The sequence below is a fragment of the Pituophis catenifer genome, unplaced genomic scaffold, assembly GCF_029215685.1.
Source record: "Pituophis catenifer annectens isolate HBS135680 unplaced genomic scaffold, rPitCat1.0.hap2 SCAF_1, whole genome shotgun sequence".
Lineage (NCBI taxonomy): Eukaryota > Metazoa > Chordata > Lepidosauria > Squamata > Colubridae > Pituophis > Pituophis catenifer.
This window is the reverse complement of record NW_027256881.1, coordinates 242308746-242321828: the sequence shown is the minus strand read 5'-3', so window position 1 is coordinate 242321828 and position 13083 is coordinate 242308746. Positions and strand designations below refer to the sequence as shown.

General features: G+C 44.0%; 1 protein-coding gene across 1 annotated transcript in view; it reads right to left on the bottom strand.

Moving 5' to 3' along the window:
- Nucleotides 1-13083, bottom strand: part of LOC139310756 (solute carrier family 9 member C1-like) — a 108165-nt gene that overhangs the window by 41256 nt on the left and 53826 nt on the right. Inside the window, exons 14-15 of the mRNA XM_070934980.1 lie at nucleotides 5121-5240; nucleotides 3616-3811 (exon numbers count right to left, since the gene is read on the bottom strand). Coding sequence (XP_070791081.1) covers nucleotides 3616-3811; nucleotides 5121-5240 — 316 coding nt within the window. The remainder of the gene's footprint in view (nucleotides 1-3615; nucleotides 3812-5120; nucleotides 5241-13083) is intronic.

Here is a 13083-nt window from a genome sequence, read left to right as displayed (position 1 = left end):
GGAGGATGGGACGCCATCTCCCCCATTGTGAAACATGCTAAATTTAAGTGTGTTGCGCAAGGAGCTGCAAGCAGGCCATAGAGGTGGCGAGAGCAAGTTGCAAGTCTAGAACACTAGCCCAGCCCAGCTGCAGCTGATGCTGCTTCTCTCATCACCTCCATGACCTGCTCACTGTTCTTGCACCGCCTTGCGCAGCACACTTAAATTTAGCATGCTTCACAATGGGGGAGATGGCGTGCTCTCCTCCTCTTGGTGCCCATTACCACATAGAGCCTCGGCCGTAGCCAGGCTGGGCCAGTGTCTTGGGGCAGAGAGAAAGTCGAGTGTCTCCCTGAGCGACCGAGGTGCGCGTAGCACCAAGAAGTGCCCACGAAATGAGAGGCAAGTACAGGGGTGCTTTCCTCCTGCTCTGGAATATGGAGCGAGTCTCCATCCCCGCCGTCACTCTTACCTTCTCAGGCCACGTGGGAAGTGATGGGGAAGGTGAGGGGCGGGGCCAGCCAGCTGACAGGAAGCCACAGCAGGGGACAAAAGAGCTTCATTTATCTGGGAATCTGAAATGACTCTTGATTTAAATCATATGGTAAAAAATACCCAAAGAAGAAGAAAGAACATCAGCAAAAATAAAAAAACACCCAACCCTTGCCTGTTTTTGGAAATGGTTCAAGAGGGAACACACACACACGCACACACACGAGAGAGAGAGAGGAGGAATGAGAGAGGGAGGGAAAGAGAGGGGGGGAAGAGAGAGAGGGAGGGAAAGAGATAGAAGAAAAAGGGAAAAAGAGAGAAATGAGAAAATGATGGTGGGAGAGAATGAGAAAGAGGAAAAAGAGAAACAAATGAGAGAGAGAGGAGAGAAAGAGGGAGAGAGAAACAGAAATGAGAGAGCTGGAGGGAGAGAATGAGAGGGAAAAGAGGGAAATGAGAGAGAGAAGGGGAGAGAAAGACAAAAAAGAAAGAAGAGGGAGCGAGAGGAAGAGGGAAAAGAGAAAAACAAGAGAGAGGGAGGGAGGGAGGGAGGGACCCAGTTCCCACAGAAAACACCCGGAGCCACAAAACCTGGGTAGGTGTGGCTGGGGATGGTGGTTATGTGACTGGGTGGGAGTGCCGTTGAGTTGGCCACGCCCACCCAGGTTTTGTGGCTCCCAGTGTTTTCTGTGGGAAATGGATCCAAATGGCTCTTTGACTGTTTAAGGTTGTAGACCAGGGATGAAATGCTCCCAGTTCGGAGAACCGGTAGCAAAAATCCCTGCGCGCTCCCCACCCTCACCATGCCCAGCTGAGCCGCACGATCATAAGAGGCTTTTTTTTTTTTTACTTTTAAAAGCATTTTTTCTACAACTTCCTCCGCCGAAAAAAATGCTTTTAAAAGTAAAAAAAAGTCTCTGATGATCGTGCGGCTCAGCTGGGATCTCAGAGGCTTTTCAAAGCATTTTTTTCTGCAACCTCTTCCGGGGAAGAGGTGGTTAAAAATGCTTTGAAAAGGATCTGATGATCTGGCAACACAGCTGGGATTGTCAGAGCCTTTTCAAAGCATTTTTTTTGCATTTGCAGAAAAAATGCTTTGAAAAGTTAAAAAAAAAAAGTTGGCCACGCCCACCCAGTCACATTACCCCCCCCACCAAGCCACGCCCACAAAACCAGTAGTAACAAATTTTACATTTCATCCCTGTTGCAGACCCCTGTTCTAGGAGATAAAGATCTTTTTCTAGCTTTTCAACTTAAAAACCAAACACCCTAATTTGTGATTAGAATAAATGATTAGAAATTAGACATGAGTTGACCAATGTCCTCTTCTGTTCCCCTAATGCAGCTTTGTGCCAGCTTAGTTCTAAGAAAGTTTCTGAGCCTTCCTTATGGTACTCTTGCTACCTATCTTAGAATGAAAGTAGGCCTATCCTCAATCTGTTAGAATTCACCTTGCACTGTTGAGGAGCAAAAAATTAGAAAACTTTCAAAAATCTCATCATTAAACTCTGTTAATTGTACAGAAAGTCTTTGAGTTTGAATTGTGATGGAGCCTGCCCATCAGAGCCATAACTCAGGAAATTGTAAATTGGGTCACTCATATCACCGACCTGATTTTACAACTTTTTTTCAGCAGTCGTTAAGTGAATCACCATGGTCATTAAGCTAACATGATGGTAGTTAAGCAAACCAATGGTTCACTATGAATGAGATAGCTGTTGTAATCCCAAGATCATTGTGGGAAAAGGCAGAAATCCCAGGGAAAGAGTATGCAGATACCATGACTGGGAGGCAGGGAAGGTCTAAGAGTTCAGGTCACATGCAGCCAAGGGAGGCTGGAGGAGAAACTGAGCGGGGTTGGCCCATGCCACACTTGAACTACAGGTGGCTAGGGAAAGCCTGGGAGGGTCAGTGACAGCCTGCATGGAGGGTGAGGGAGCAGAGCAACTTGCAATCTTCCCTACTAGCTTCTTCATTGAGTTTGCTTGTGGGAAGCCGACAGAAAAGGTCACAAATGAACATCATCACATCTCGATCATGACAACTCAAATCATGAGGTGGACACCTTGATAATGTTCACGTGACCACATGGGGCCAGAATTTTACCAACCAAGCATATAGCCATTTTTTCAGTAATTTGAACAATTACCGGGCAAATGGACATAAGCCAAAGACTCCCTTTACAACTGTTTACTTAGACCATGGCTTCCACTTATCTTTAAGGGAAGTTTTTTACATGTCCAATTGAGAGAATCTGTGCTCCTGTAGTGCCAACCAAGTAGATGAGATTAATAATTACGTCCTCTACTGCCCTATCTAAGATAAAATCAAAAGGAAAATGCTGATGACAAACAAGTTTATGGTGCAGGATACTAAACAACCAAATTACCTTCTCACAGGCACAATTCCAATTATTAACAATTAGATCAACTACCTTTGCCATGCCTTCTTTTAAATTTAGAAATGAAACTTTAAACCCCCAATTGTAGTATTGATTGATTCTTAATTCTCTTGTATGCTTTCTTTACTGTTGTTTACAATTTTATTGTTAATCGATTTTATTCTTATTTTCTGATATATCATGTTGTTATGGCCTGTGGTCACAATAATAAATTATTGAACTATGTGAGTATTGGAGATGTACTGGCGACATGTGAACCTCAAGCCATAAAATAGAAGATTATATTATTATAAATCTCAATAGAAATAGTTTAGCTTTCCATTATAGCTGATTTCATGATCTGGCCTTTCAATCTCTCTTAACTGGTTAATGGTTCTTTCATATTTCCATCTTACCATTTTATTTTCCTTGTTCTTGAAACATATAGAAAAATATGGCTATATTATCACCTTGGTAAGATCACACACGATGCTTGAATTAAAGTTCAGCAAAAGGCAAAATATTAAGTTTAGCAAAGCAATTACTACAAAAACACTGAAGAAGTGATAGCACTATATTTTATATTTATAAAAAACTCTAAGGCTTCAATTCATATTTTTGAATAACATATATTTACAACATTTCTAACTTGCTTTTCTATCACAAATAATCCAAAAATGCATATTCTGGTTATTGAGCATATAGTAGGCATGTTTATTTACATTATTAATAAGAAATATCTCATTAATTTATGTAGTTTGTACCTTCAATATAGCTTCCAGTATGTACAAAGTCAGAAAATAATAGTTGCACAATTTTAGTTGTGGAAAATATGGTGTATTGGTAGGAAGTATAAAGTAAAGAACAATTGGAAAACAGTTCAAAAGGGTTACCGTGCAACATATATATTCAAATTCCTCCATTATCATTAATTGGTAGCATAGTCTCATAAACCTGTTTCTGTAAAGGAAAAAAAGGTCAACATGCAATTAATAACAGTCATTTAAACATCTATTACTTTTCATTTCTTAATATCATATATGGACAGCGATCAGCACTGTCCAGGAACCTTGCTCTCAAAGAGTAATTCAACAAGAATCCAATTCTGTGATTTTATGCACAGTTAAAGATGCCAAATAGATATGTGAACTCAAATTACCATAACAAAAAAAGAATGGAATGGAGTGCTTTGCCCACAAAAAGACAGAACTTCTGTCAAAGGAATTAAATCAACACGAGGTAAATTGTCCAAAATATTTTTGAAGGATGTTGGGGGATTATAAATATATGGAGGTATAAAGTGGCGATTCTAAGGAATATATGTTCTTTTCTGAAAGACACAGATCTTTCTCAGAAATAGATATTTCTAAAATGAAAGATTTATATAATCTGAACAGAAATCAAATATAGTATTTCAACAAACAAAGTGGAGTTATTAAGATAACCTTTTTCAGATTATAGGTAGTCCTCAATTTACGACATATTTTTTATAAAAGACTGGAAAACTTTTATGAAAACTTTTTGCTGATAACATAAAAAAAAGTAAAAATGGTGATTTCTGAATTTGATTGTTGCAAAAGCATTGAATAAGGGGCTGAAGGGATTTTTATAATATTAAAGAGGAAGGATAATGACTTCATAACTGCTGTAAAGGTTGGAAGTTGTGTCTTTGATTATTATTTTTTTCATTAACTGTACTTTTCTCTGAGCTTTTTCTTTCTTTCTCTTAATATATCTCTGCATTTGTCTTTATATTAAAAAAAAGATATTTAGCAGCCAAATTCCCTTGAGACTAAATAATCTTTTCTCCCAGTTTGCAAGTAAACTAAATGTTTCAATGGATCCATCCAAATGATAATTCATAAACAAACTTAGAACTGTCAACAGAACATGATTGTCACAATTTTCTGAGCAACTTAACATTGAGAATTTTCCACATTCTTTCTCATAAATCTGCCTTAGAAACTGATTACTAGTCTCTACTAGCCTTTTTGATATCAAGTTTCCAATTTGGAACATAATTTGTTGCAGTTCCTTTTTTCTGCATTCAACAACATTGATTGCTATTTCAGGACTAGAACTTGCTTAATTGGAATGAAAGCTAATTTCCAATAAATCTGGGTACTTGGACTGAGTAATTCTTAATTACTAGTTATTCAGTATTCTAATTATTAAGGCTAGAATATAACAGTGCATATATCACCTTCATTATATAAAATGTTAATATTTCCCATTATACATATTTTAATATCTATTAATGTATACCAACCTTGATGGCTTAAAACTTTCCTCTTTCACAGAGTGAACCCATTCAGTTAGCCAGTTCTTAACTGTGACCAATACACCTTTGCTTTCCCAATAAGTTTTTACTTCATGAATATTCATAAACCTGGAATAATTAAAAGCATATACTTTAAAACAGAAGGTAAAAAGTGAATACAAAATAATTCTCAATACTTTTGCCACAAATACAGATAATCCTCTAATTATGACCACTCATTTAACAACTATTCAAAGTTAACAACATTGTTGAAAAAAGTGACTTATGTGTGGGCTACACACTTACAACTGTTGTAACATCCCCAGTCACATGATCAAAATTCAGGTATTTGGCAACCAGTATGCATTTATGATCTTTGCAGGATCTTCCCAGAGGGCTTCCAAGAAAAGTCAGTGGGTGAATCCAGATTTGTTTAACAACTATAGTGACTAACTGAACAATTGTGGCAAAAATGGTTGTAAAATTGAATGACTGCATCACTTAGCAACAAAAGTTCTGCTTCCAATTGTGATACTAAACTGAGAACTACCTATATGTTGCTTTAGATTATTTTTCTCAATAAATAAATGAACAAGTACAATATTTTTGACTTGTATAGTTGTTTTTTTCTTAAATCTAGTTATAGGATCTGTGGAGAATAGATTACATTTCAGGTAATTTTTATGCAGAAGTACTGAATATGCAAAGAGTTCACAAAATTTTAACACCATTGTAGATGCACATAACAATGCAAAGGAAAAAAAGGAAAAAGGGAAAATATAAAAAATAAGGAAAAAGGTAAAGAATAATCAGTAAAAAATATTTATTGGGGAAAATCACATAAGTTTAAATTCCTTCCTATTGTATGTGACTGATGTAATATAAATATATTGTATTTCTCAACACTGTTTCTAGTTATTGTCTTTGAATCAATTATTTCCCCCTTGAAAACTATATTGTTAGGTTTCTGAGTTTGCCTTATTATGTGAATAACTGTATATCAGAAACCATTCTCACTTAATATACCGGTATACTGTTAATTTTACTAGTGTTGCATACTCCATGAGTGTGGTTTCCCAATCTGATATTGTTGGCAATGTAGATAATATATTCATCCATCATCCAAGCGAGCCTGGTTTTAAAAAATGTAAGTTTTAAATATTTCCACTTTCAAAATGTTTTTTGTAAACTTCTCTCCATAATCTGATTTAATACTTTTGAAATTGCAAATTGAATTTGCTGCTGCATGTCAAATAGAATCCCAAATATTTGTTGGCTGGAAACCCAAATCTTCCTGCACAAAGCTTTCTTCTTCTTGAATTAACCCTATTATTTGCTTTTTGTATGTTAATTTTATATCCTGAGAAATTCATCAAAACTATTTTCATCAACTCCTTTATTGCATTTTGCAGTTGCATAATAGTTAGTACACTATCCACATACTATTCTCCTCCCTGGTTGGGAACGGCAGGCAGCGCTGGGTAGGCTCAGTCAGTAGACCAATCAGGACCGGGTCTGCAATGAAGCTTAGCCCCGCCCTTCCTGCTGCTCTCTCCAGTTTATCGGCGAGGTAATCACTGCAGACTGTTGTGTGTCTCCTGCCTTTCCTTGCAAAAAAAAAAAAATCCTTTTACACCAACAGTTCTTTTAAGAACTACCAGGGCAATCAGGCTGAGCCTCTTGGCTTGAAGGATTCTTCCAGCCTCCCAGACGGCCGAACGAGGCTTCTGACTGCCTGCGAGCAGTCCCTCAGGCTGGGCCCACGAGTTCGCTCCGTAGCCCTGTCCTGCCCCGCACTCGCCCCGTTGCTGCTTCGGGCGAGGCTTGGCTGCATTCTAAAAGCCTTTGCTTAGCAGCTCTTCGCAGATCCTTTGCTGGCCTTGATCTGTGCATTTTGCTGGTTCGAATTCTTCTACTGGCACGAGGAGCGCAGTGAGTACTATGGGGCCTCCCTCCATTCTACCCCTGACCAAAAGCCTGATTGCCAAGATGGCGGATTCTTGTTCCTCTAAAGCTGGGCGTGGGGCTCCTTCCCAAAATTCCAGGAAACGCCACAATAGCAATCCCGGGGAGGGGACTTCAGGGCAGCAGCGCAGCCACAAAAAGAACAAGGTGGCCTCTGTCCCTCAGCCTAAAGCAGCTCAGGCCTCAAAAGATGAACAACGCAGGCATAGGGCCTTAGAAAGGGCCGTCCAAAAGGCTCAGCTTCAGGCTTCCAAGGATGCCATGGTCCCCCCTCCTCAGGCTTTCCTTCAGGAGCCCTTTTCTGAGGCCTCTCACCGTCATGCCCAGCCCCAGGCCTCCTGCAGGGAATCACTTTCTCCGGATCGACTTGACTCGAGGCCTTCTCCCTCTTCCAGCACAGCAGCCATTTTGTTTGCCACGCTGCCCCAAGATGGCCACCGTCACAGCCTTGACTCACAAGTACGAGGGGATCCAGTTCTCTCTGACTGTCAACCCCCTCCTTCTCCTCCTCCTCCCCCCCTCCTCCTCCTCCCCCCCTCCCCCCTCTGCCAGTTCTGATTCTCTGCCTGCCACAATTTCACCTGCCCTGGCTTCCCTCATTGCAACAGCGATTCGCCAGGGGATATCGGAAGGCCTCAACCAGCGTGCAGAGTCGGTGATGTCGGATTGTGCCAGTCATGTCAGCCACTTGTCGCACAGGAGGGAGGATTCGCACCATCTGGACAGACCTTCCTCCCCAACCTCTGCTAGCCAGGTCTCTCTTTCTGCTGAAGATCTGGCCCTAGACCAGGAGTGGTCTGATGATGAGGGCCTTGAGCCTGACCAGCCAGCTTTCATTGGCCTTTTCAAACCCCACCTTTTTCGCTCCTTACTCTTCAAGGCTCTCTGTTACCAAAATGTTACCAGCTTCTGCTTCCCAGGCTACTGCTTCAGCCTCTGATGATCCATCTGCTTCTCTTTTTGCAGAACAGCCTGCCAGAGGGGACACTTTACCAGCACCAAAACTTTTCTCCGATGTGGTGAAGAGGCAATGGGCTTCCCTGGGCACTGGCCCCTTGCCCAATTCTCAGGATAAGAAGCTTTATGCTATTACTAATGAATTCTCTGACTTGTTACAGGTGCCAGTAGTGGATGCACCAATTGTAGCCTTAGCCTCTTCCACCCACCTTGCTGGTCCTCCTGAAGAATCCCTGCGCCCTGAGGACAAACAAGCCGAGCGAACCCTAATTAAAGGACATCAAGCTTCTGCATGGGCGGTAAGGACCGCCTCGGCGGCATCTTTCTTCAACAGGGCCTCCATTCTCTGGCTGAAGCAGCTGCAGGATCGCATTCCAGCTTCTGACACACGTTCTCACCAGGACATTAATAAAATTCTTGCTGCGGTCGAATTCTCGGCCGATGCTACCCTGAACACGGCCTGTTTTGCAGCCAAGGCTATTGGATCTTCCGTCTCCTCCAGGAGGCTCCTCTGGCTCCGCCACTGGCAAGCCGATGCCAGGAATAAATGGCGACTAGCAGCTGCCCCTTATGAGACTAATAATCTTTTTGGTTCTTCTCTCGATCCTATATTGGTTGAGACCAGAGATCACAAGAAGGTTTTTCCAGTCTTGTCTCGCAGGTCGGACTTTCGCCAACCAGCCTACCGGAACCAGTCCTTTCGTCCCTCTGACAGTGGCTCCTCCTTCAACCGCTCCTCTCGCAACTTCTCCTCCAGGGGTTTGCAAAATCAAGACTTTCAGGTCAGATCCAGTTCTAGATTTCCCCCTAGAAGGCCATTCCGTGGCGGCAAAGGTCACCCCTTCCGCAAGCCTCGTTGATCGGCCTCCAGACTCCCTGGTGGGTGGCCGTCTTTCCCTTTTCTCCAATGCCTGGGACGCCACTACCTCTGATGTTTGGGGTCGTTCTACCATTAGGGATGGTCTTCGTTTGGAGTTTAGTTGTTCCCCTCCTAGGGTTTTTGTCCCTTGTTCGGTTTCTCAGGACCCTTCTTCCCGTGCCCGTATGGCTTCTGCTGTTGCCCATCTTCTCCAGATCAGGGCCATCGAGCCTGTTCCTCCTTCGGAGCGCAGGTCCGGTTTCTACTCCCGTCTGTTTCTCGTCCCCAAGTCCTCTGGGGGCTGGAGTGCCATTTTGGACCTGAAGTCATTGAACCGCTTCATAACCTACCGCAGGTTCAAGATGCACTCCCTGCAAACTATTTTGGAGTGCATTCGTGAGGGTGATTTCCTTGCCCCGGTTGACTTGACCGAGGCCTATTTGCACATCCCCATTTTTCCGCCCCACCGCAAATTTCTCCGTTTTTATTTTAAGGGCTCTCATTATCAATATAGGGCTCTTCCCTTTGGCCTCTCTTCGGCTCCCAGGGTCTTTACTAAGTTGATGGCGGCCCTCGTCGCCCATATTAGGTCCCTCCCCATTCGTATTTTATTCTACCTGGATGATATTCTTATCCTCTCCTCCTCCCTTCCCGGGGCTCGGCAGGATATCTCAACTTCTATCCATTTGTTTGAATCTCATGGTTTCCTAATCAATTGGGCCAAAAGTTCTCTGACCCCCTCGACCCGTCTCCAGCATTTAGGGGCTGTCATAGACACTGTTTCATCTATGGTGTTTCTCTCACCGTCACACCAGTCCAGCTTATCTGACCTGGCTTCTCAATGCCTGGAAGGCCGGCCCGTGTCCGTCCTCGTCCTTTCTCGCCTTCTGGGCAAAATGATGTCCTCCTTCGACATCGTCCCCTGGTCCCATTTGCATAGTAGGCGCCTCCAATGGTTCCTCCTCCCCTTTCAGCGTTCTCTGTCTGTTTCCTCGTGGCGCAAAGTTTCCCTTCCTTCGAAGGTTTTGGACTCCTTAAGGTGGTGGTCTTCTTCGGCACTTGCCAATGGTACCTTGTTTAGGGAACCTCATCGGTCGGTTCTTACTACCGATGCGAGCCTTTCCAGCTGGGGTGCGCATTTAGATTCCCATATGGTTCAGGGTCTTTGGACTGAAGCGGAGAGGGATTTCTCTATTAATCTTTTGGAATTACGGGCGATTTTCCTCGCCTTACGTCATTTTCTTCCCTTGCTTCAGGGTAAGCACGTTCTTGTGTTAACCGATAATGTCTCCGCCAAGGCCCATGTTAATAGACAGGGTGGTACCCACTCTAGGTCCCTTTTCTACGAATCCCTGCAACTCAGCCTCTGGGCCGAGTCTCACTTAGCCTCTCTAAAGGCTTCTCACATTTCTGGCAAGTCTAACATTCAGGCTGATTCTCTTAGTCGCAATTTGGTGGACCATTCTGAATGGCAACTTCACCCTGATCTCTTCCTGGAGCTTTCTCACCGCTTTGGTCTTCCCGAGGTGGACTTGTTCGCTTCCCACGTCAACCATCAGGTTCCTCGTTTCCTTTCCAGATTTCCGTCCCCAGGGGCAGAAGCGGTGGATGCCCTTCGCTCTCCCTGGCCTCGGGGGGTGCTTCTTTATGCCTTCCCTCCCCTGCCACTCATCGCCAAGGTCCTCAGGAAGCTCCTAGCGGAGAAGTCAGAGCTGGTCCTCATAGCTCCACACTGGCCCCGCCGGCCCTGGTTTTCGGACCTGGTCTCCCTGTCCACGGCCAGTCCCTGGCGAATACCGGACGATCGAATTTGCCTTCTGCAAGGGGCTCTGGTCCATCCCGAGCCCCAATGGCTACAACTAACCGTTTGGAGACTGAGTGGGGATTCTTGACGAGGGCCAATATTCCTCCTGCCGCCATTAGAACCATCCAGGCCGCGCGGCGCCCTTCCACCGCCCGTATTTACGAGTCTACCTGGCGCTCCTTTTCATCATGGTGCTCGGCCCGCCAGGTTTGCCCGACTTCGCCTCCGGTGGAGCACGTCATCGGTTTTCTCCAGGACGGCTTCGACTCCGGCCTTGCCCCCTCTACTCTGAAGTGTCAGGTCGCGGCCTTGGCTTCCATCTCTGCATGTGCTTCTCTGACAACTGTTACCAAGGATCCCTTGATCCGCCAATTTCTGTGGGGCGCTTCAAACCTGAGTCCTCCGGTCATTCACCGTTTCCCTACCTGGGATCTCTCAAAGGTTTTGTCCTCTCTCACTCAATCACCCTTCGAATCTCTCCGGACGACTTCCTTGAAATTTCTCTCCTTTAAAGTGTCGTTCTTGGTGGCGGTTACATCCGCCCGTCGCATCTCCGAGCTGGCCGCTTTGTCAATCCGGCAAGACTTATGTGTTTTCCATCATGACAAGGTAGTCCTCCGTTTGGACCCCACGTTCCTTTCCAAAGTGAACTCGGTGTACCATCGATCGCAGGAAATCGCCTTGCCCAATTTTTGCCCTCGCCCGTCTCGAGAAAATGTGGCACAAGCTCGACGTCCGCAGGGCCTTGCGGATCTACCTTTCTCGTTCTGCCTCTTTTCGTAAGACGGAAGCTTTATTTGTCTCGTTCCAACCTATTACGATGGGAACCAAGGTTTCTGCTCCAACCTTGGGCCGATGGATCTGGGCCACAATTGCCTTTTCCTACGAGTCACAATCGCTTGCGGTTCCCAACAGGGTGACTGCACATTCCACCAGGAGTGCAGCCACCTCCACTGCTTGGGCTACTCAAGCGTCCTTGGAAGAAGTCTGCAGGGCGGCGACTTGGTCTACCCCGACACCTTTTATTAGACACTACCGTCTGGACGTCTACGCGTCGGCTTATGCGGCGTTCGGCAGACGGGTCCTGCAACGGGTCCATGTTTCCTGATCTGAGGCTCGCCCGAGCACTGCCCTCCCGTTGGACATCAAGCTTTGGTATGTCCCAGCGCTGCCTGCCGTTCCCAACCAGGGAGGAGAAAGGGCGTTGGTCCTACCTGATACGCCCGTTCTCTCCCGCGGGAGGGAACGGCAGGCAGCCCCCTCCCTATTGGGGCTGCACCTTCGGGTGTCGGGGCGGGGTGGGTTGTACTTACCTTTTCTTTCTATCAGCAGGAGACACACAACAGTCTGCAGTGATTAGCTCGCCGATAAACTGGAGAGAACAGCAGGAAGGGCGGGGCTAAGCTTCATTGCAGACCCGGTCCTGATTGGTCTACTGACTGAGCCTACCCAGCGCTGCCTGCCGTTCCCTCCCGCGGGAGAGAACGGGCGTATCAGGTAGGACCAACGCCCTTTTTAAGTTTTATTTCTCTCTTTGAGTCTTGATACCTGATATCTGGTTTTGTTTTGTTTTTTGAAAACTTATTTGCTAATACTTCTAAAGCAATCAAGAATAGTAAATAAAAAACAAAGCAGATATCCTTATCTGGTATCTTTATTGATTGTAATTTTTATAGATGTTTTATTAACTATTATCTTTGTTATTTGCCATTGATATGTACCGGTACTTTTAGCCCATGTTTTAATTTCTTCTCCAGGATTTTGTTTAATGTAGTATTTGTAGTATTTCCTTTTGCTGATCTGTACATTTCATATGTGTTGTATTCAAATACTCTCTAATTTTCTCCAAAGTTGGTATATATTTTCCACTTTTAATAAATTTGATTTGCCATTTCTTTTGAATTTGAAACATGCTACTTTATGTCTTAAATTTGTTCTTTTCTCAATTGATAGGCCAATAATTTATCTGAGTTATCTTCCTTGAATTTTGGCTTAACAAAAATCAATTTTCTTGTAAGTATCATCTCCTTCCAAAAGACTTAACTAGTTGCAAATTGCCCTCCCCACTCCCATATCCAGGATTTGATCTTCTGGCTTTTGATTCTATTTATTTCAAATCTTTGAATAAAATAGCTTTCTAGTTTTGTGCAGCTTGCTTTCTATTTACTGCCAAAGAGATAAATATTATAATCCTTTCATAAACACTTTGCTGAACTCCCAAGCTGTGAATAAAAAAATATCAGGAATTGAGTTCATTTGAAAACTCTTTACTTCATTGGCCTTTCAAGATTTGGCTTGGAAGCAGGTCTGTTTAGTATACGAATGGATTTCATCCAGATACTCTTAGATATGTTGCACTCTGCCCATCATGGTCATAACTAGTGACA